The 20,932-nt window shown below is 56.3% G+C and overlaps 6 protein-coding genes across 6 annotated transcripts; 3 read left to right on the top strand and 3 right to left on the bottom strand.

Moving 5' to 3' along the window:
- Positions 1-1,532: 1,532 nt before the first annotated feature.
- On the top strand, positions 1,533-3,317 carry B0T26DRAFT_675688 (uncharacterized protein; the record flags this gene model as incomplete). Its single annotated transcript, XM_060439871.1, has 7 exons — positions 1,533-1,601; positions 1,700-1,723; positions 1,800-1,827; positions 2,152-2,225; positions 2,255-2,278; positions 2,343-2,373; positions 2,455-3,317. 7 exons carry the CDS (start codon positions 1,533-1,535, stop codon positions 3,315-3,317), a joined length of 1,113 nt encoding a protein of 370 aa, XP_060296160.1.
- Positions 3,318-4,050: 733 nt separating this feature from the next.
- B0T26DRAFT_295329 (uncharacterized protein) lies at positions 4,051-6,217 on the bottom strand. Its single transcript, XM_060434207.1, has 4 exons — positions 5,847-6,217; positions 5,514-5,790; positions 5,277-5,461; positions 4,051-5,219 (listed from the first exon to the last, which is right to left on the bottom strand). The coding sequence occupies exons 1-4, from the start codon at positions 6,077-6,079 to the stop codon at positions 4,184-4,186; spliced, it is 1,731 nt and encodes a 576-aa protein (XP_060296161.1). The 5' UTR covers positions 6,080-6,217; the 3' UTR covers positions 4,051-4,183.
- A 1,513-nt stretch (positions 6,218-7,730) lies between these two features.
- B0T26DRAFT_645766 (Alpha/Beta hydrolase protein) lies at positions 7,731-9,852 on the bottom strand (the record flags this gene model as incomplete). The annotated part of the gene is made up of 4 exons (XM_060437759.1): positions 7,731-8,723; positions 8,805-9,468; positions 9,534-9,646; positions 9,724-9,852. The coding sequence occupies 4 exons, from the start codon at positions 9,850-9,852 to the stop codon at positions 7,731-7,733; spliced, it is 1,899 nt and encodes a 632-aa protein (XP_060296162.1).
- Positions 9,853-10,491: 639 nt separating this feature from the next.
- On the bottom strand, positions 10,492-12,231 carry B0T26DRAFT_709736 (uncharacterized protein). The gene is made up of 2 exons (XM_060441941.1): positions 10,879-12,231; positions 10,492-10,805 (listed from the first exon to the last, which is right to left on the bottom strand). Exons 1-2 carry the CDS (start codon positions 11,747-11,749, stop codon positions 10,741-10,743), a joined length of 936 nt encoding a protein of 311 aa, XP_060296163.1. The 5' UTR covers positions 11,750-12,231; the 3' UTR covers positions 10,492-10,740.
- Positions 12,232-16,017: 3,786 nt separating this feature from the next.
- Positions 16,018-17,266, top strand: B0T26DRAFT_295410 (uncharacterized protein). Its single transcript, XM_060434208.1, has 4 exons — positions 16,018-16,023; positions 16,088-16,565; positions 16,640-16,933; positions 16,988-17,266. Exons 2-4 carry the CDS (start codon positions 16,192-16,194, stop codon positions 17,178-17,180), a joined length of 861 nt encoding a protein of 286 aa, XP_060296164.1. The 5' UTR covers positions 16,018-16,023; positions 16,088-16,191; the 3' UTR covers positions 17,181-17,266.
- On the top strand, positions 16,886-19,467 carry B0T26DRAFT_295441 (P-loop containing nucleoside triphosphate hydrolase protein). Its single transcript, XM_060434209.1, has 3 exons — positions 16,886-16,933; positions 16,988-17,612; positions 17,686-19,467. The coding sequence occupies exons 2-3, from the start codon at positions 17,352-17,354 to the stop codon at positions 19,282-19,284; spliced, it is 1,860 nt and encodes a 619-aa protein (XP_060296165.1). The 5' UTR covers positions 16,886-16,933; positions 16,988-17,351; the 3' UTR covers positions 19,285-19,467.
- Positions 19,468-20,932: the final 1,465 nt, after the last annotated feature.

The raw sequence follows: 20,932 nt of genomic DNA on the forward strand, positions 1-20,932 counted from the left end.
CAGACGGAGTTTGAAAGAGGGTGTTTGGTGTGGGCGTCCCTTTTTTTTTTGTGTCTGAGAGAAGAGGAACCACGTCGAGCCGAAGGGAAGAGAGAATGGTGTAGGCATTTATTTGGCTTAGAAGTGGGCCTGTTTTTGTTGCCGTGGATGACTGGTAGCAGAGGCTTCAAGTTCGTGATATTGAATAACCAAGTAGTTTTGCATTGTTTTTCTTGACGTGTTGGAAGGTTTGGGGTTTGGAGGTGAGTAGGTGAGGAGGAGCAAAATTTGTGGGCAGGGCAAGGTACTGCTGGGGCGTTGTTTGATGTCGTCTAGATTTAAACCACAACCGAGCCACAACCGAGTTGAGCCTCAAGAAGGCCTCTATAACGCTCACTTCCTAGTACTACTAGATATCCTTGGTTTACTTTTTGGGTATAAATAGGGCCTTCTTGTCCTGTATCTCTAGACCTTTGTTAGACAGACAATTCAATGCGCTGTCAACTACGATCACGTGCAACATTTGGGAAACCAATTTTGGCATCTGCAGTCTCTTCCCCCGGTGACTGTGGCTGCCAGCCACCTGCCCGCCGCCTTACTACCGGCAGGTACGGTATCTAATCAAGCCTAGACCTAGATATAGGTAGGTCTACGCCTACCTCGCCTGTTACGTGCCTGTTATCTGCACGCCCCCCTCCGCTTGTACTGCCATGTGCAGGCCCTAGACATCTGCAACCAAACCTATCTACTATGTAGTGGACGAAGGAATATTTGCCGTAACGGTCGTTTTCCAGCCATAAGTTATGTTATCACCCAGGCGCTTCTACAATCAATACAATTTTTTCCGTCCGTCGTCTTTTACATGGCCATTCCCTTTTTACCTCGCCAGTGTCTATGTCCAATTATGCACCTGCCCCGCTCCTGTTGGCGAACGACGAACATGAGTGACAGCAGGGACTCATCCTACGTCGAATTGGGCTTCATCCATACCCGGGCGCTACGCCGGCGGTGCTGATGCGATGTTAGTAGTACGACGTTCGTTGATGTGCTCTGCCGCGCTGCTTTATTTTCCGTGTCTCTAGACGGCGGGTGGTCTTCCTTCAAAGTGTCGACTACTAACAAAGTCATAAATGCGCGTCGTGGCGGAAATTTGCCGGGGTGGTGAAAGGTCGAGTTTTTGTCCCAGTCGGTAAAGACGTACTTCCAGAGGCGAACACGAACTATAAGAATTCAATATTGTGATTATTTAGATGTTGTATGTGCGGGGCATGAAATGTATTTGAATATGGTATTGCTGGTGTTAGAGAGCTTGCAAGGACAGAACAGCCTCGCTGGTCGGGTACTGGCCGCCGCATGGCGCATCCAAGGTACAAGTGAGGAGAAACCAACGCGTCCCCTCAGATTTGGCCGCCAATGTGAGATCGGACGAAAGTCTTATTGTTGATAGCGCGTCAAGGGCGAGACCTTTTTAAGCACAAATTTCTCGCACACCGCGGCTCCTCTCTCCCTTTCCTTCCTCGGCCACGCACGATTCGAGTAAGTCTTCACCTACTATGCCTTCGCTCGCGATCTTTCTGACCTCTAGTTCTACAGGAAACACACCTTCATCGAGCATTTCGAGCGTAAGTATATACCACTTCTTTTCTTGTGTCTTGTTTGCACAAGAAAAAGCCCTCGCGTTCTTCTTCGGTTCGTGACCTTTTCTAATCATCGCACGCAGCACCTTCACGATATTTCGTTGAGCGTAAGTACATTCAACTCCTGCCCTATGCCGCCCCTACGGCATAAAAAGGAGCCCCTCACCTAATCATCAAACGCAGCATCTTCACCTCACCTACCTCGTCGATCGTAAGTTGATAAATTCTTTTTCCCTCTTGCGTTGTCCTGCCTGGTTGGCTTCAACGCCTAACTTTACGTCTTCTCACACCTCCACACCTGCGCTTGTCAGCCTTGCAGCGTTCTACGCGGGCGTTTTGACACCCCTCTTCTCTTCGCACAGCAGGCTTCAGCAAGCTGTAGCCTTTCTTTCAATACTCCTTCATTCATTTCAGTGTGTGTCTGTGTGGGGTGATAGCACTCACTACGGAAGTCACGCCTCTAGTGGACGAAACGGAATATAAATATACAACAAATATTGTTGTTGTTCTCTTTCTGCTGTTATTTCAGAGCTAGCTACACCATTCTCCCCCGGCCTCATATTATACTCTGGCCTCGTCATCCCCCTCTTCTCCCGCCTCGATCACCATGTTCGTGCAAGCTCTTAACGTTGATTCAGTTTACAGAAATGTCTTCTTTCTCGGTAAGTCTTGAAGGAAGACAGGACAAAATACACCATCGAAATCTCTAACCCGTGGCATAATTAGTTGCCAATCAGTGAGATGCAGGAGGAGCACGGTAAGCTGCCCTCGCACCCGTCGGCGCCTCTCTCGCCATGGTCGAACACATCGGATAATTAATTCGTCTAAACATGCACAGAGGACACCATGCCCGACCAGTGGGACCCGCGCCCGCTCTTCACCGGGGTGGTGCGGACGGACGGGTTCCGCCGCATTGGCGAGGACCGCGTGGTCCGGAACACGGACCGGGAGACGGCGACGGCGTTTGCGGAGTTGGCGGCGCTGGTCCGCAGCGACGACGAGCTGTGGGTGTTCGCCGACGGCAGCATGCGGGACGTCCCACAAATGCCGCTGCTGCCCCAGCGCGGGGGGTACGCGGTGGTGTACCCGCACCAGACGGAGAAGGCGGCGTGGAGCGCGTCGTCGTGGCACCTGCCCGTGTACAACCCGGGGCAGCCCGAGTTCTTTGGGGTCTGCGAGGCCCTCAACACGGCCGTGGAGCTGCGCCTGGGCGTGCACGGCGCCACGCGCTGGTCGGCAGACCTGCACCGCCCGCTGCGCGTCACCATCTTCACCGACTGCCTGGCGGTGCTGGATCGTCTGGTCGCGGGGCTCTCCGGTCTGTTGTGGGACGAGTGCTGGGGCGTCAACGCCGAGGACGAGTGCTCGCGCGACTACGCCGCGAGGCGCATCAACGCCACGATGGCCGTGCCGTGCCTGGTCAAGGCCATCGACCTGTTCTGCGAGCTGGAGCACCAGCTCAACTGCACCGTCGAGTTCCGCTTCATCCCGGGCCACGGCCACTGGGTCTGGCCCCACCGCACCGCCGACGACATGGCCGGCGCTGCCTCACTCCATGGGCAGAGCAAGCTGGACATCACCAGCAACAATATCCTGCCCTACTATCGGCCCGTCGGCGAGGAGCTGCTCGAGCAGTGCGAGGAGATCGCCCGCCGCCACCCAGACCTCGACGACGAGGGCCAGCGGTGGTCGTGGAAGTAGGAGGTGCCGGAGAGCAAGGGAGGGGGTCTTCGAGGAAGGCGTGTTTTTAATGAAGGAGTATTTGTATAACTATGGGAGACGAACAAGTGTTTGTGGGGATTTGACGGGGCGCGTATACCCATTTTCTTTGTTTTGTGCCATCAGTCGAGAGCTTTGTTTAACTATTTTTCAAGGGAGGAGTTTACTCCTGACCCCTTAACATTCTTGCTGCAGACCTCCATGATTCTACAATAGGGGTTCTAATAGCTAGTGCACCCCTCGGCGAGAAACCGCTAGGCCGAGCGCTGAAACATTGAGGCACGGTATTGTGGTGGGGGTTGTGGCCATATAATGGGAGGTCTCTATAAGAGCTGCTGTTGCCCAGAGTGCCAGGCAACAGTTATCTGGTTTGTGTCTACTGGCGTCACGGCACACCGTTACATATGGAGAGTTCCTGCTAACAAACATTCAGGGGCTGGACTGTAGATCCCTAACTGGGCTAATAAGTAACCATCTGTCACAGCTGTTATAATGTTTCTCACACAATAACATCGAACAGTCTTCGAAATAACCTTGATTTCCTAGTGTGCTTGGAACGGACAGGCAAAAACATCTTCAACATCCCCAAAACTTGGGCGTAGAACTAAATGTGCATGTACACTTCAATAACCTCGTTTTCATATCCTTCTCCGTTAAGCTACCAAGATGCCTAGGTAAAGTGAAATTATGAAGACTAGCCGTGAATGATCCGTCATGGGTATCATGATAAGTACCTATAAGAAAGAAAGAAAAGAAGTAAATAAATTGAAACCACGACCCCGCTCCCTTGCCCTGAGAAATTGCAACCGCAAAAACATGCTAACCTATAACACCATACTATGAAGTACTTACAAAAACCACACCAACGCCGCAACGCCCACGACAAGCGACACAACGCTCTGCCCCGCCGCAACGGGACCACGCACCGTCGCGCCCGCCGCCGTGACCGGCACCTGCCCGCCACTACTGCCGTTCCCAGCACCCGAGGGGAACACGCCAGCCAAGGCCGTGACAGTGGCGTTCGCAGGGGCCGAGACGTTGGCGAACTGCGGCGGTAGCACGCCCGTGACGACAGGCGACGCCAGCGGCGTGAGGCCGACGGCCGACGTGGCGCAACTCGCGCCGCCGCCGCCTGGTATTGCTGCCGCGGGCGGCTGGGCGATGGCGCTGCTGATATTGTTTAATGTTGTTGACGTGGATGAGCTGGGGATGGTGACGATGGTGGTGGCTGTGATGGTGGTAGTCGCCGACTGCAATAAGAATGGTGTAGAGTCTGGCGTGGTAGTGGTAGTGGCATCAGCGCAGCGCGTCGCGGTCACCTTCTCGGTCTGCGTCAGGACGACGACCTGCGCCAGCGAGGAAGGGCAGTCGACGACGGGCGCGAGGCACGACGTCAGCGTGTTGACGTGCGTGACCGTGTCGAGCTGCGTGACCAGCGCGGCGCCGGGCGCACAGCTCGTCGTCGGCTGTGGGGCAAGCGTCGGCTGTGGGGCAAGCAGCGCCGGCGGGAGGGTCTCTGAGGGCAGAGAAACAGGTGACGGCTTGCTGAACAGACAGGTCGTCGCGCCGGCGGTGGCAAACACGGTGTGCGCGGCCTTGTCGAGGAACGGCTTGCGCGTGCCGGCGGCCAGGTTGGCGGACGCGCCGCCGTTGGACTCGCCGTCGACGAATAGCGCGAGTGGGCACTGGCCCGTGTCGGCTCCCGCGTGGCTCGTCTCGCCAAACTTGAGCTGGATTAGGGTGACTGTGGCACCCGCGCCGATCTTGCCCGTGATGGGGCCCAGCGCTGCGTCGATGCCAGCCGCCGCGCTGAGGATCAGCGCGGCCGTCACGTTGACGTTGGTGTCGACCGACAGCGGGAGCAGTGAGAAGTTGGCGCCGGGGCTGGATGGGGATGTTAGCGGGTGACTGCCTGGCTGCAGGAGAGAGATGGAAGCTCACAGAGTCTTCAGCGACGCGTCCGTGGTCAGCAGCCCTGTCTGCGGGTCCGGGCTGATGCCAATGTCGAAGCCCAGCTGCGCGCCGTCGGGGATGCACAGCTGGAAGCCGCCCGACAACGTGGTGCCGGCGGTGAGCGATAACACCAGCTCGACGCCGAGGTCGAGCGTGGCGTTGAAGGAGCCCGCCTGCGGTCCAGTCAGCTCCATAGATAATAAACACTAGACACGAAAAACCCACGGTAAAGTTCTTGTGCGGATCGAAGAAGCCGCCGAGCTGCAGCTTGACGGTCAGGGCAGCCGACGCGGTGACGCCGAGGTCGACGATGGCGCCAGCGTCGCGGAAGGTCAGCAGGAAGAACAGGCCGGCGTCGGTGCTGAGCTCGACGTCGACGGTGCCGTACGTGCGGCACTCTCTGCAGTCGAGCGACAGCGACACGGCGCCCTCGGGCTTGATGGTCAATGGGATCGGGCCGATCGGGATTGGCGGGATGGGCGCAGACCCGCCCTTCCATGTCCTGGGGCGAGTTGTCAGCCATCAAGCTCTCAGAACAAAAGAGACGAGAGAACAAACCCCTTCCACAGGTTCTTGTTAGTGTAGCCAAAGTTGAAGTCGAACGTGTCGTTGGCCGAGAACCGCCGCTCCAGCGCCGGCGCCGCGTCGTAGACGTGGTGCGAGGGAAGATAGACTGCTGGAGGCGGATCAGCAGCGGCTGCCCGGTAGACGTGGCCCTGGAGCGGGGGGAGCCGCGACCCGGCGGCGAGAGAGGCGAGCAGCGAGGCCAGCGGCAGCACGTTGAGCAGCATCGTGTCTCGATATCGGCGCTGTCACACGTGCATGGGCCGTGGTGTACTAGAACCGAGAGGGGGAGACACCGAGCACGAGCTTGCGATCCGGGCCGGCCAGGCATATAACCATAGCGTCTCGAGCAGCGTAGTCATGCGACCGTTTCGAGCTCGAGGCGTCCCCAAAGTAGCAGAGAGCGCCGGGTCTGCGAGCCCGATCCCATGCCACTGACCACGGTGTGGCTGGCGGTAGGGCTGCATGCTGGCAGCAGGGCTCATGCTGGCAGCTCTGTAAGAGTTACACACTGCGTAGCAACAACACGCGGAAAAGCCCCTGGCGACTCCTGCGAACCAGCTGCCAGGTCGCTGTCAGGGCCACAGCCTGGCCACTGCGCTGGCAGTCCGCTGTTCCGGCTGAGGGCATTCCGGGGGCTGTCAGGCCCTTCTGTGCCTCTCGACTGCAGAAGGGCAAGCCCGTGCAACAGCCCAAGTCCCCTGGTCGAGGAACCCAATCAGCACCCGGGTTCCGAGGAAGGGCGTCGGATTTAGGCCCCCGGCGAAATATAGACTTTCTTGCTTGGTCCCCAGGGGGGGGGGGGGGGGGGGCGGTTTGCACGAGGACGGTTTGGCCGCCTGGCATTTATGCATGTTGCCCTGCTGGGGAGGGGACCCTGGCAACAAAGGATTCTAGCCAAACCTGGCCTCAACCCTGACCAAACCAAACTAATGCAGGGAGCAGCCAGTTTTCCACGCGTTTCACCGCGAGATTGGAAGGGGCTGTCAGGTCTGGAGAGTTGTCGGAGAGCCGTCCCTTGGCGTACAATTTCAAGGAACTCTTGATATTATATTCCAAAGAAGAGAGCAGTCTGCTCTTTCGTTGGGCGTAATGTTGCGGATTAGTTTGACGGTAGGGCTAGCAACGAACGCAACGGCGGTCCCGGATGCTGAAAATAGGCAGCATTAGGGTGCTGGCGCAGTAGAGCGGCCTGCTGTTTGCTGCGGGTCCGGTACCCTGGGCCCCCTGCGGCCGTGTGAGATGGGCACCAACGCCCCAATGACGGGCCGCCGCATAACAGCTCCGCCATCGATCACACCGCCGCGCTGTCGTCGGCCGCCCACGCCCAGAAGGATTGCTGAGGTCTTGGCAACGGCCATGCACGGTTGAATGTATTCTCGGGTACGCGTTCAATGTCCGGCCTTAGTAGTACATGGAAGCCGTGAGGTTGGAGCTAATGTCTATATTTGTAATCGTGAAAGGAAAAAAACAGCACTCAACGGATCAAAGCCGCGAGAAGTGCTTTTTCGCAGGCCCGCTCGCCTTTGGAACTTATCTGTGTCGTAGCATCAGGACATGCACGATGTGACCGTCTTCGCCTGAGATCCGTCTGTCACCACCGTGATACTCCGTAATTGGGTCGGACCCAATCGCGGCGGTGATCCCTTTGTGCTCGCCGATTCCCATGTCCGAAAAGAGATTTGCCCACCACCACATCCAAGTGCAGCGTCCGTCCCGCGGGATCCGTAAGCTGCCTTACCGCCGATCCCCGTTCGTATGCGGGCCCATCAGCAGCCCGGGTTCGGAAGGTGTCAGCCGGCACAAGCCAACAAATCGATTAACCAGGTATTATCCAAACCCTTTCACGTGGGTGTCCTAGCCAGAATTGCAAACCCATCACAGGTCCTCGACATAATCCCCATCCCCTCCCTCATGCGCGGAGAGTAACGACTCGTCTCCAGTCGCTCCAACAACGATCCAGTCCTTGACTACGGCAGTGCCGTTGACGACACGCGCCCAGACGTCGGGCAGACAGCTGCGGGCCTTGAGAACATAGCACTGTGGGGCAGGCAGCGGGGGCTGCCAGCTCCTGATGCCGCGGGTATCGCCCAGGCCGACCGTCGCTAGCGAATCCGTAACAGGCGTCAGCCCCGTAGCGATGTCACGATTAAAAGTAGCGCGCATAAACACATCATAGGCGGCGGCGGGCTGGTACGCAGGCACCTCGTGGCCGGCCTGGAAGACGCGCGAGAAGCTGAAGTTGGCGACCTGGCGCGTCATGCCGGCCATGAAGCGGGGCCGCTCCTTGGCGACTTCCGACGCCAGCAGCAGCGGCACGTATCCGGCGGCGGCGAACCTGGTGCTGTTGCGCCACGGCACGGCCGCGCTGACCGCCTCGCCGCCCATCCAGTTGCACGAGAAGTCGCGGTCGCCGTACACCATGTGCACCTTGACGCCGTGGTCGAGCAGCAGCCCGATGCTCTCGACGAAGCCCGCGCCGCGCAGGTGGTCGCGCGCGCCCACGAAGGCGTCGTTGACCGCCCACCCGATCCACGAGAAGTTGACGGGCACGCCGAGCGCGCTTAGTGTTGCTGCTTCTGTCAGGTACCCGAACATGTATGGCGCTGGCGAAGGGTCCTCGGCCTGGTGGCCGATGTCGTAGTAGTTGCGGAGGGAGCCGTTGTAGCTGAGCTCGGGCGACTCTTCGCAGTTCTTCTCAAAGTAGACGCAGGCGGCGGTGGTGTCTGGGTTTGAGCTTGTTGCGCGGGCGTCATGGCGTTCGAGGCCGTCCTGGCACCGCTGGAGCTGGTCTCGGCACCCGTCGGGCTTGGTCCAGTTGTGGAGCAGCGCCTTGTAGGTGGACTGGTTCCAGAGCTGGATGTCGTATGTCTGTGGGAGTGTAAAGTGGTGTCAGCAGCTCTCAGAAATACAAGGTGTGCGTCCTGCTGCGATTCGATGAGGGTCTCTCACGTTGTTGTAGCCGTAATGGTAATTCCACTCGCCCTGGATCAGAGGGTCGACCCAGCCGTTCACTATGCCCAGCGTGTCGAGGTGGAGCGGGTGTGCCCCCTTCTCCTTCGAGGTTCCCTTCTCGATCTTGTCGTTCTGTTCCTGGAAGAAGCGCATGATGCCCGGCCCGTAGTGGCCTCCGTAGCTCTCGCACCACAGGCTGATGCGGTTGTCGGACGGCTTGTAGTGCGGAAACTCAAAGAACCACGTCTGGGCAAAGTGCCACAGCGCGTGGGCCGCCTGGGCGGTGGTGTTGGCCGTCTGCAGCAGCTTCTGGCTGCTCACGGTGCCCACGAAGCTCGTGTAGTTCAGCTCCGGGAGCCCGTCGGTGAAGTTGGCAGGCACGGCATGATAGCCGAATCCGTTTTCGGCCGGATGCAGACTGACGTTGGTGGGCACGTCGTAGGAGAAGCCGACCTGGTTCGGCTGGTCGATATAGAGCATGTTGACCTCGTTGTTCCAGCTCCATGGGTTGAGGTAGGTGGCCCTGGAGTCGTTCGCGACGAAACACGGGCCGTTCTCCTCCAACAGGCCCATCATGGAGGAGCCGCCGGGACCGCCATTGAGCCAGATGGCGAGCGGGGCCGTGGCGGCGTTCTTGCGGGCTTCGAAGAACCAGAAGAAGCTGGGTCCGTCTAATGAGCGCGAGGCCTGCATGCCACGGGTGGGAATGAGGAGGGGGATGCCTACGTGTTGATGGGGTAGTCCTGAACCTCGCCGTTGCCGTCGTCGAGGAAGCGCGGCGGGAGGTGGACGTAGCCGGAGTACGACTTGACGCCGGGGGTGGTCTCGCAGATGCCGGGCTATGGTGGTCAGCTCAGCAACTAGGGACGGCGACATAAAGACGGTTTTCGCAGCTCGAGGAACAAGTGAAAATCACCTCTTTGTAGGAGATAGAGACATTTTCATGGAATTTCGAGCGCAAGACGGTGACCCCCTCGGGCCGAGGAGGGAACTGGGCTGCCGCTTGGCCCAGCAGGCAGGCTATGGCGATGATGTCGGTAATCATTGTTTAGCAATGGTGCTTCTGATGCACCCGACTTGTCGTCGGTGCAACAGCTGTGAGATGGCGCGTAGTGTTCCACGATGGGCATCCATCATTTTTTGTTTGGCGTGGGGCATGACGACTCGCTGAGCGGGGCAGGAGGACTTGGCTGAAAAGGGCAGGTCGATGATGGGGCATTTCTTGACCCCAATTCTGTGCCGCCGTAGGTATAGTACAGTACTGTACCTAGTACGCTAACAATGGACGGGGCAGGCAGTATAGTCTGCCAAGGCAAGGATGTGGATATTGCTTCAGCGATCAGTATTCATTCACAGCCACATGGAATCGTCTAATACGGTATACAAAGAATCAGTTGCCCAAGCTCCAACTTCCCTAGCAGTGGCTAGTACATACAGTATGTAATTATAGTATGTCCCTGCAGTGAAAATTTTTGCAGTTTTATCTACCGCGCTAAACGATCGTTAAATCCAAACAGCAGGAAATTTAAGTGTCCAACATTCGCTGCCCGTCTCGGCGTCTCATCCTGCGCGACACCAAGGAACAAAATTGAGAGGCGATGGCTTCTATGAAAAAATTCCGACTGAAATTATCCAGATAAGCACGAAAAGAATAGAGCCTCGCTTCGTTGTCGACTTCGTTGTCGACTTCGTTGTCGACTTCGTTGTCCCACATTGGTCTGTTTTGAATGCTAACTCCGGCCGTCTCTGTCCAGAATCTGAAGTCAGGTCCCCAAAATGCCGCCATACTGTTCAACTACTTATATCGGATTTTGAGATGGACTAATTACAGCGGACGCCGCACCCAAATCACCAGCATCCATGCGATATATACTATTCCAGGCCCCTGTGCGGCTGTGCCATTCCCCAGAGCCGTCGGCCCTGTTTGTCGCCATCACCACCGATGGCCGCAGCAGATGTAGTCGCTCTCCCCGGGACACACGAGCTTCGAATCAACCGCTAATCATCAGAAATCAGAAGTCAGCACTCACTGCAACCTGTCTAGGCTAGAGTTCAACAGCAATCAACTGACCGGTCGTGACATTGTTGCACCCTTCCCTCCACATGCACTGCGTCGGCGACACCTGCCCGAGACACGGCTTGATGATGCAGGCCATGATGTTGTCGGGCTCGTTGGGACACGGCCAGTTCCCCTCAGACCCCGTGTACGGCTTGCCCTTCCACCGCGCCTCGCAGAGTCCCTGGTCCAGGCAGACGCAGTCCAGGCCCCAGTTGTTCGAGCAGCGTCCGCCGCCGGGGGTCGCTGACTCGGAGGGAGAGGCTGCCCTTGCACTGCTTCTTGAGGAAGGGGAAGAGGAGGGCGGTGACGTGGACGAGGAGGAGGACAAAGAGGACGACGAGAACGGGGAGGACGACGACGACGACGACGACGAGGAGGGCCATGCTTGTTTCTGCGACGACGAACCCGAGAGAGGGGGCGCATACGGCGCGGTTGTGCTTCCAAGGGAGGTGCCTGCGCTCTGCGATATTGAGGCAGTTCGGCTCTGCAGGCTCGCCCCCCCGGCAGTAGTCTGCGAAGCGGCGTTCTGCGTCTCGAGGGCGGGCGCGGGGGCGGCGCACGAGTTCCTCGATCCCATCGTCGCCCCGAGGCTGCCGCCAGCGCCAATCGCAACGCCGACAAGCAGCGACAGAATCCACGTGGCGATGAAGAAGGTCCGCCTCTTCAGCCCCATGATGGTTGCGGGCTTGGTGGCGCTGCTGCTCCCATTCCCGCTCCCCAGCGCGGGGCCACCCGGCCCGCGCAACGTTCCACCGCCATAATAGTCGACGTGCAGCCCGTCGGAGAACGGGACGACCTCCTTGTACGGATCGTTTCTCGACCATGGGTCGACCTCGAGCGTGCTGTGCTCCGGCTGGCTGGGCTCGATGCCTCTGGAGGACATGGCGCACGGCGAGTGGAGAGACGCATTTGAAGAAATGGAAACGGGTTAAACAGTGGCATCGGGCTTCTTGCCGCAGGGGAGACGGTCGCAGTCTTACCACGGCTCGTCGAGAATTGCAAAATCTTGGCACGTTGCAAGCTGAACTTGCATTTCTCATGTTTGTGTGCGGGTGAGTCCCCAGCCTGCTGAGCCGATTGGTTCCCCCCTTATCATGCGCTATATTTGCCACAGACGCGTCCAATTGCAGCCCGTTTCCCACCCCCTAAATCACTTGGTGACGGCTTCTCGACCGAGATCGATCTCGGTGTGCGAATGCGTACCTTGACGTCAATACTACCTGCGGACTGTTTAAAAGACGGCTGTGGCCTTTGCAATGACGCTTTCATGACAGGCTTGCAGGACTTCAAGTGGCCAGGCATCGCCTTGTGTCTTGTGCAAGCGCTCCGTACAACGAGGCTTCGAGACCACGATTTTGTGCTGCCGTGCTGCAGGCGCTGATGTTACCTCACTAGATGTGGTATGTTGCCGGATTAGGCATTTCTCTCCGAGTCCGAGGTTTCAGAGTTCTGAGCTTTAATTATCTTCACGTGCTCAGTCATCTACATTTATGCTCATCACTAGTCACAACTAGATTTCTCTTCCAAAGCCGTTGGTATTGTTTCTAGCACCGTCTAATCTCTATGATTTGCGTATCACTGTCGACTATATAGTACAAAACCTCGAATCTAGTCTCAAGTGCCTCGAGTGCAGGAATTAACAACCTTGCGCAGGTTTGAATAATTGTTGAAGTAGAGTACTTCAGAGTGTTCTATCTACATTACAATTCATTTCTTTTGGCGACCAGCTAGTGGTAATGCGTCAAAGTGTGTAAGGACTGCGTCGACGGTCAACGGGTGCAGAGAGGTAAGGGAGTCGGCTAAAGTCCTCGAAATAATTGTTGAATTCACCATATGGAATCTTCTAGTGGATGATAAATACTAGATTATTCAGCTGATGTGAGCCAAAATTGCCACACAGCTCGCCACCACTCATATGTATAAAACCTGCACCTCTGGCTATGCCAGAGGAGGGGAGAAATTGAAGAGAACACAACACTTCATATTTTTTTTCGGTCTGAATGTAAAATCCAACAATAATTATGTCCCTACTTTGGGTAGGACAGCCAATCATTGCAAGCTCGGAGAATCAGCGTAATAGCCGACAGTAAAAAGACACTTTCATGTAAATAGGGACATGAGAATGGCAGAACTTGTTTGACTTTTAATCCTTTATGGAAGAGCGAGTCTCCTCCGATTGCTGAAACGTCCCCCCCCCCATATACTGTAGCCCACATAACCCTAACCCTGCCCACGTACACACACCAGCGTCTCGCCTAACTCATCGCCCCCTCAGGGCTGCAGCCACTTCTCCGTGCGCCTACGCAGCTTCTTTATCAACTGCACATCTCTCTAGGTACAGGTTAATAGGTAATATACATATTATGTGTTAGGCGTCTTCTTACCAGCATTAGAGTGATGCGACTGCTGTTGACCGCCAGGAGGTTGGCGTCCTCTAGGAGCTCCACCATATATGCCTCGGTTGCCTCGTGGAGGGCGCCTATAGCCGGCCCTTAGATGCGTAGGTTATCGACGATGCCCGTCAAAGCATCCACTATGATTTCGCGGACCTAAATATCCGTCAGCCAAATACGAAACCATACGTGTAGTCGGAGTAATATCATAATTACTAGTCTTATAAAGGAGAGTTTGGGGATGACGAGGTCGACTGCTTTCTAGTACTTCCGGATCTCTTGGAGCGCCCGTGTTCCCGATTTTACCCTGTGCCGGCGTCTCGTCTTCGCTGGCACGGTCTTGCCGCCCTGGGTGCGGTGTTCCGCCACCGACGGCGGCCCTTCCTGGGCGCCTTACTGCCCGTGCTGCGTCGCGCAGTCTGCTTGGTTCGTGGCATCTTGACCGAGGTCAAGAGTACTAGGCTCTCGGAAGAGCGAAGCGATCGAGTGCAAGGCGACGACCGAAGCTCATTAAAGTAGGCTGCCGAGAGAGCGAGGAGTGAACAAGCAGGAAGGAGAGATGATGCAACGTAGGAAGCTGGCGATTGATGGGCCTATCGAGACGTCTGAGAACGGCGAAGACGGGAAAGACGAGATAGGGTGGTAGACGAGTAGGATCAATGCGCTTAATCATAAGTCAGCAGGTAAATACGAGCACGGCTACCTATCGCGGAGAGAATACTAGAGAAGGAAATTGAAACAAAGATAGGACGAAATCTGTAGAATTAAAATAATTGTCACGGTTAATAGGTGTTCGTGGCGCTCTAGCCACGATTGTGCCTAGGCGTTGTGTCGCGATGCAACCTTAGGGGGGGTGATGAATAGTACGTTCATTCATGTAGATGAAAAATGGTGGAAAAGGACAAAGATGTTACGGGGAGTTGGGAAATTTTAAAGTTATATGCGCATTGATTATTGTCACGGCACAGCGCATTGCGAGTTCATTGTCGCTGATCGTGTAATGTCATCTTCTAAGAAACCTAATTAGACTTAGTTTATGGGTCACGTGTAAACTTCGCCCGCAAACCTTCTTTCATGGAAGAAGCCCAATTGGGTTAGCGTGTAGGTCACGTGCAAACTCTACCCACAAACCTTTTTCTACCGATCGCAGCTCCTGCGATCCTTCTTTCTTTCTTTTTCTTCTCTAGCTTAGTTTTACGCCAACTAAATACGGTATCTTATTGGCATTGTCCTATATAATCCTATTGTTGGAATAGCGACACTTTGGGCCATGGAACAAAGGGTGGAGAGGGTCAGGTGCGCAGGCACGTGACGGAGGAACGTGCTGCGCGGGCGCCCCCCGCACCTGCTTCATTAGGTCCCCACAGCTAGAACCATAAGTAGCACAGTCTTAATATTACCTCTAGGCATCAAATCCGTCCCTCTCACGTACTAATAACCTCGCTCTTTCGAGAGTCTGGTATATTAGTTTACGAACCAGCCGAAAGATGGTACCACTCGCCTCGAGCGCAGAACAGCTAAAGGTAATACGAGAGTTTTACCATTTGGTGCGGCGGCTCCGTAAAGGCGGGGCAAAACAGATCTCGTTATACCAGCAGGTGTCAGACGGTAAGCGTGTTTTCTATTGCTTTAGTATAAGCTACTTTTGCTGTCGGATGCAGCTTAATAAGCGGGTCGGTGCCTGGTGGCGCCGCACTGAATATCGGATGGAAAGGGGTTGGTTACTATGGCAGCAGCGCGCATGTATCTAAATAGCCCGTGCTCTAGGGGCCGACGATAAGCATTAGCTCGTCTGACTCTCTCTCTCTTTTTTTCCTCTTATCGCGAAAAACTTTTACCTATCTTTCATCTGAAGATTACTTTCCAGACAGCTGGGACAGCTGGGTTACCTGACCTACGGGCATATGGCTACTACAAGAATATTAACACGTTAGCCCTCCCCCCTCCTACCTCTCTCCCTTCAGCAACATTTCCTCCCCTCCCACCTCTCTCCCTTCAACAACATTTCCTCCCCTCCCACCTCTCTCCCTTCAGCAACATTTCCTCCCCCCCCCACCTCTCTCCCTTCAACAACATTTCCTCCCCTCCCACCTCTCTCCCTTCAGCAACATTTCCTCCCCCCCCCACCTCTCTCCCTTCAACAACATTTCCTCCAACACTCGCCAAAATCGACGTCGCGCGTACCCACCCGCAAGAGCCTGCGTACATTGACATCTTCCTCCATTTGGTTTTCACCTCGCCCTTGCCTTTTTAAACCTACTCTTCCGTGAGCTTGCATTATTCGGTCTCGGTCGCCTCGCACCTTGGTCGCCTTGCTCGCTCTTTCTAGAGCTTGCATCATTCGACCGAGGTCGCTTCGCACCTTAGTCGCCTCGCTTTTTTTGCATATCTAAGAAAAGGCGGAATCATCCGCCGTGCCGGCCATGGCTACAAATAAGGTAAGTCTATATCCTACCCTGCCTCTTCCACTCCCCGGCCGAATGGCTATTGCACTTGATACTTACTACCGCCCCCCGTTTCTAGCCAGGGCCCAAGAAGGGATCGGCAGTCCTATACAGGACTTACTCACGGGACTGCGCCCTATTCTGTTCCGATATCGGCGCCCTCTTTGCCTGTGGCCCAAACTTACGCGTCGATGCTCCTATTAAGTGCCGCCTCTACGTATCGAGGTCTCCCGATACCCATCCCTGGAGGGGATTGATTCTCGAGATCCCTATGGATCAGGAGGAAAACGAGCGGACTGGATTTAGCTTCCAGTTTCTCCGTAATTCACTCCCACGCCGCCGACGAGGCTACACTCTCCATGATATATTTACTAATCGTTATAGATAAACCTGGCGGGAGATACGAGCCTGCTCGGAGCCACTAGGTCCGGATAAAGTTCCCTCGCGGCGAAGCTATCAAGTGGACCATCGAAAGGCCCTCGGACTTGATGTTGAGCATATTCCCCGAGATGAACCACAACGGTCTTGCGGCTTTGTCGGTCACCATTGCTGCCGACGCCGATGCGACTATCACGGGGTTTGGCACGCCATTCCGGAATACCCAGGACCCCAAGGTCGACCGGTGGGTCAACGATAACGCTCCCATTGTCGGTGACACCACGCTCTTGGACATCCTCACGTCCAAAGAGTTTACCTTGGTCGTCCATCAAGCCCCAAACACCTTGACCCACCAATGGCAGACGCTACAGGCCCCGTTCGAGTACCCCTACGGGACCGAGCATAGCTTCGACCGCAAGAAGCTCGATCGCTTGCGGGCGCTGTATGCGCAGCACAAGGGTCCGCAGTTCCGACATGCCTGCGTGTAAGTCGACTCTCTTGCTTTCCGACTATTCCTATATTGATTAGAGCATCGCTAACGCTCCAGGTTTTAACTAGGTACGATGACGAGAACTCGCAAGTCGCCGTCGTCACGCAGTCCTGTATCCAGGATGTATTCTGGCTCCACGAGGCGGCCCGGGAAATCCTGGCTACCAAGTGGCGGGTTTATTTCGTACCCACCACCACCATCGAGCACGGAGCCGAAGCCAGGTCCTTCTACGTGGTCGTGCCGCCAACCGCCGAGTGGCGGACCGCCCACAATGCCGCCTGGCGCCGGCTGGTAAAAGGCGAGAAGGTGTACCTCCACCTATACCCGTCGTCAGACAACGAGGGCAGAAGCTCGAAGCGGTGGTAAGTCAAGGTCGTGTTAACCCCTCCCTCCTACATCCTGCTAACCCGGCTCAGGGAATGCACAATCCTTAGTCACCTAGGCAATCACGGGGCCCTCGCGTCGCACCCCACCGCGGCACACGAGCTCGTCCTGACGACGGTTCGTAGGGATACGCCAATGGCGGACTCTGGGGAGGCGCAGACCCTCGCGGTGTTTGGCAGCCGCGACCAGGCCAACCGGGCGCTCAAGTCGAGCGCGGCGAATTAGAATCACGCTGCGCTCGAATTTGACGCTGGCCTAGCGGAGGTCGAGCAGCGCGTCAACGCCGCTTGCTAGTTCCTCCCTCACGCCCCGCCAACCAACCCTATCGCCTGGGGTTACGTCTCGGACCTCTCGCTGACGGAGAGGGTGGCTAAGTACGACGAGCTTCGCTCTCGTATGGCCCTACACAGCGCATTATTGAGGGGGAACGGGTTCTACGATTGGATGACATGGCCAGCTCAGAATACGGCCGACCTGGTAGAGCTCATGGCTGGACTCGGCCTAACGTCCCGCGTCCGGGCGTTACCGGTCGTCAGCTTCTTGTCGATAGACGTTGACCGGATAGACGCCCTATTGGAGGAGGCCCTGCCGTTAGACCGAACTCGGTTCAACCAGTATTTATCTAAGCGCGTCCTCGGGCTGGGCATCATTACTGCGGTACGTTTCTGTCCCCCTCCTAGCCTATTCCAACTTCTTTGCGTAACTCGTACTAACCTTATATCTTATATAGGGTCCTGGTTTCGGCAATACAACCGCGCTCTCCGTGGCTACGTTGGGTATGCAGCGGTCCCTAGGACAGGTCCTATACTCGGCGCCGTCGCACGTCGCCACCTCTAAATTCGCGGAGTGCCTAGACCGCGTATCGACGACCGTGACGGATCGTCATAACGAGCGGCAGCCCAGCAACCGCCATACCCGGTATGCGCTCGTAATCCGGGGTTATGTTATCCGGGAGGAGCTCGCGGCGGTGTCCTGCCTACTCGCCCGACTAGCCGGGGGCGAGGATTACTGCCGGCAGCAGCTGGGCAAGGCGTCCAACTGGCGCCTACACCTGTCGCTTGCGTTCTGGACGCTCGTCGTCCTCGGATCGCCTACAGTCCGGAGCACTAGGGCCCATGAGGCGAAAATCATCGGCGACCTCCAGGCTGAGATCACGGCCAACCCTGGTGTCCTACACGAGCTACGGCGGGTCGTAGTCGGGGGAAAAGCCCTGGAAGAGTTCCAGAGTGAAGGGCACGACCTCATGGCGGCGAAGACCGCCACCCTCGAACTAATGCGCAAGATCCTCGCGCGGGCAGACCTCCTCTGTACGACACTCGCCGCCGCCGATAAGGTCGTAGAGTACCGCAGCTTCAAGACGAAACTGGCCAAGGGCGTTAGCATTGACGAAGCGGCAAATATGAACCGCTGTGACTCGGTATCCCTCTGGGGAAATACGCTACTCCCCTGCCTGCTCGGGGGCGACCCGATGCAGCTGCCGCCCTTCGTCGGGTCGGCGGGCGAGAAGGACAGCTCGGGCCACGTCATCCACCGGCTGGCCGAAGATGCCGCCATCTCCCATCTCGATGTGCTGCACGCCGCCGGGATGCCCGTGTACCGTCTCACGCAGCAGCTCCGGATGGCCGAGGGGCTCTTCGACATGGTCGCCAAGGAGGCCTACCCGTCGGCCGACTTTACATACGCGCCCTCGTGCGCCGTCGGCCTTGATAAGTTCGACATCGGCCACGACCTGGAGAAGTTCCTCCTCGGCACGCTCCCTCGCGCCCGCGCCTCGCCGACCGGGCGGCTCTCCCCTTTCTTCGTCCACGTTTCCGGCTCCGTGGTCGAGGTAGACGCCTTGACCGGCTCCCGGCGGTCGGCCACGCAGGTTAAGGCGGCCTTGAAACTAGCCCAAGACTTCGTCCAGACGGGTGTGGGTGCCAGGCGCATTGTCATATTAGCGCCATACTCGTCCAACGTGGCGTTGATCGAGCGGGGTCTCAGGGAACCGGAGTTTAGTGCCCTGTCGGCGATGGCCCCAGTGTCCACAGTGGATGGATACCAGGGCCAGGAGAGCGACATCGTATTTGTGGTAATGGGCACGTCGCAGGCCTCTGGTCCGGGGTTTATGGCAAATGAGAACCGGCTGACGGTTCTCCTATCCCGCCAGCGGTGCGGTCTCGTCATCGTCGGGGATATCGACGTGATCCCGAGACAGGGGCCAAAGGGCAAGGATAATGACCGTTTTCTCGTGGAGGTCCCGGGCGGCCAGATATTCAACGCAAAGGTCGACATGTTGCGGAACATCCATAACACCCTCCTCACGACTGGCAGGGTCGGCTATGTCTAGGCGCCGGCGGCTTAATACGAGGCGGCCACTGAATGGGTGCCCCACCAAGTCAAGGCTCCCACAGCATGTCTTCTGCTTCCGAGACGGCGTTTCCGAGGGGCAGTTCATTCACGTCATAGGGTACGAGTATAAGCAAATCAAGGTCTCCTAGCTCGCCACCAATGCGATTCCAATAATGCGTGAGATAATTGTCACGGCCGGCTTGGAATGAGGGCGGAACTCCTCTATTGGGCGCTATAGACGAAGATTCTAAACTAAAGGGAAAAGGGAAAAGAAGCTCAAAAGCCTCCCCTCGCGAGATTCTTCCAGGGCGTCTCAAGGTGGGGCTCTGGCTGGTCGGGTGGATCCACCCAACTGGCGTCTGATTAGTCAGAGCGTCTGGGAGGCCTGGAGGACCAGGCCCTCACAATAATAACCGCGGCGTACGAGATTGTAAGGAAAGAGCCCCAACCCACACACACGATCAACTCACACGCGTACTGAGCGGGCCAAGACCTCACTCCTTTGTCATGACCTCTCGCCCGCCCTGCCCTGCACTCTGTCATGTATATAAGCAGTGGCCCTCGCCCCTTCCTTTGCGAGGGCCAGGTTGAAGTCTCTTACCAATACTAGTCATTGCTCACTCTCTTCAGTACCTTCATCGTGACCACCTTGATCAGGCGTACCTGCCTTTACTTACATATTTTTAGATAATTCTTAGAGTTAAGGTAGAGGAGATATTATAGTAGGAAAGTTAGAGTTATTGGTGTAATAAGGCTTTGGGTCAGACTTTTGTTAACTAACTGTAGTGCTAATTTGATACCAGGTTCGGGCTAGGATACTGTTGGATTCACCAGGGTACCGGTACTGGAATCAACAGGGCGTAACTGTACGCCGAAAGCTGGTGGTTCAAGTGATGGATTGTAGATGTGTGTGTTCTCTCTAGCTTTCTGACAGTGCCAGAAAGCCCCTTCTTATACTACTATTGTGGTGGCGAAGTGGGTGGCGAAGTCTCTATCTAGAACCTTCGAGGCCCTTCTGCTTGACATATTCCAACAGATACGTTAGATAAAGAGAAACTGTTGGAATGTGGGCCTCGAAGGAGCTAGGCAAAGGATTTGGAGCCTACTGTAAGGAAAGAGTCCCAAATGTCACGGCGCGCAACGGCCGTAGCACACTATAACCCACTACAGGTTGCAAGTCGACGACTTGCAATTCTGGCATCCTTTTGGGGGTTCTAGCGCAGTGGTAGTGGGTGCTGTGAGCTGGCGCCGTCACACCAACCCACACACGACCAACTCACACGCGTACCGAGCGGGCCAAGACCTCACTCCTTTGTCATGGCCCGCCCTGCACTCTGTCATGTCATGTATATAAGCAGTGGCCCTCGCCCCTCTCTTTGCGGGGGCCAGGTTAAAGTCTCTTACCAATACCAGTCATTACTCGCTCTCTTCAGTACCTTCATTGTAACCACCTTGATCAGTCTTACCTGCCTTCACTTACACCTACTTCGCGACCTGCTTCGCCACCTACTTCGCCACCACAATAGCAGTATAAAAAGGGGCGGCTTCCTGGCACTGCCAGAAAGCCAGAAGAAGAATATATACATCTACAATCCATCACTTGAACCACCAGTTTTTCGGCGTGCAGTCACGCCCTGTTGATTATA

This window comes from Lasiosphaeria miniovina (genome assembly GCF_030549165.1).
Source record: "Lasiosphaeria miniovina strain SMH2392-1A chromosome Unknown B0T26scaffold_4, whole genome shotgun sequence".
Taxonomy (NCBI): domain Eukaryota; kingdom Fungi; phylum Ascomycota; class Sordariomycetes; order Sordariales; family Lasiosphaeriaceae; genus Lasiosphaeria; species Lasiosphaeria miniovina.

Coding starts and splice junctions, on each gene's coding strand:
- B0T26DRAFT_295410 (XM_060434208.1), top strand. CDS start 16,192: ATGTTGAGCATATTCCCCGAGATGAACCACAACGGTCTTGCGGCTTTG. Junction 16,566..16,639: donor CAGTTCCGACATGCCTGCGT/GTAAGTCGACTC, acceptor GGTTTTAACTAG/GTACGATGACGAGAACTCGC. Junction 16,934..16,987: donor GGCAGAAGCTCGAAGCGGTG/GTAAGTCAAGGT, acceptor AACCCGGCTCAG/GGAATGCACAATCCTTAGTC.
- B0T26DRAFT_295441 (XM_060434209.1), top strand. CDS start 17,352: ATGGCCCTACACAGCGCATTATTGAGGGGGAACGGGTTCTACGATTGG. Junction 17,613..17,685: donor GGCTGGGCATCATTACTGCG/GTACGTTTCTGT, acceptor TATCTTATATAG/GGTCCTGGTTTCGGCAATAC.
- B0T26DRAFT_295329 (XM_060434207.1), bottom strand. CDS start 6,079: ATGCTGCTCAACGTGCTGCCGCTGGCCTCGCTGCTCGCCTCTCTCGCC. Junction 5,791..5,846: donor AACAAGAACCTGTGGAAGGG/GTTTGTTCTCTC, acceptor AACTCGCCCCAG/GACATGGAAGGGCGGGTCTG. Junction 5,462..5,513: donor ATCCGCACAAGAACTTTACC/GTGGGTTTTTCG, acceptor ACTGGACCGCAG/GCGGGCTCCTTCAACGCCAC.
- B0T26DRAFT_709736 (XM_060441941.1), bottom strand. CDS start 11,749: ATGTCCTCCAGAGGCATCGAGCCCAGCCAGCCGGAGCACAGCACGCTC. Junction 10,806..10,878: donor GTGCAACAATGTCACGACCG/GTCAGTTGATTG, acceptor TCTGATGATTAG/CGGTTGATTCGAAGCTCGTG.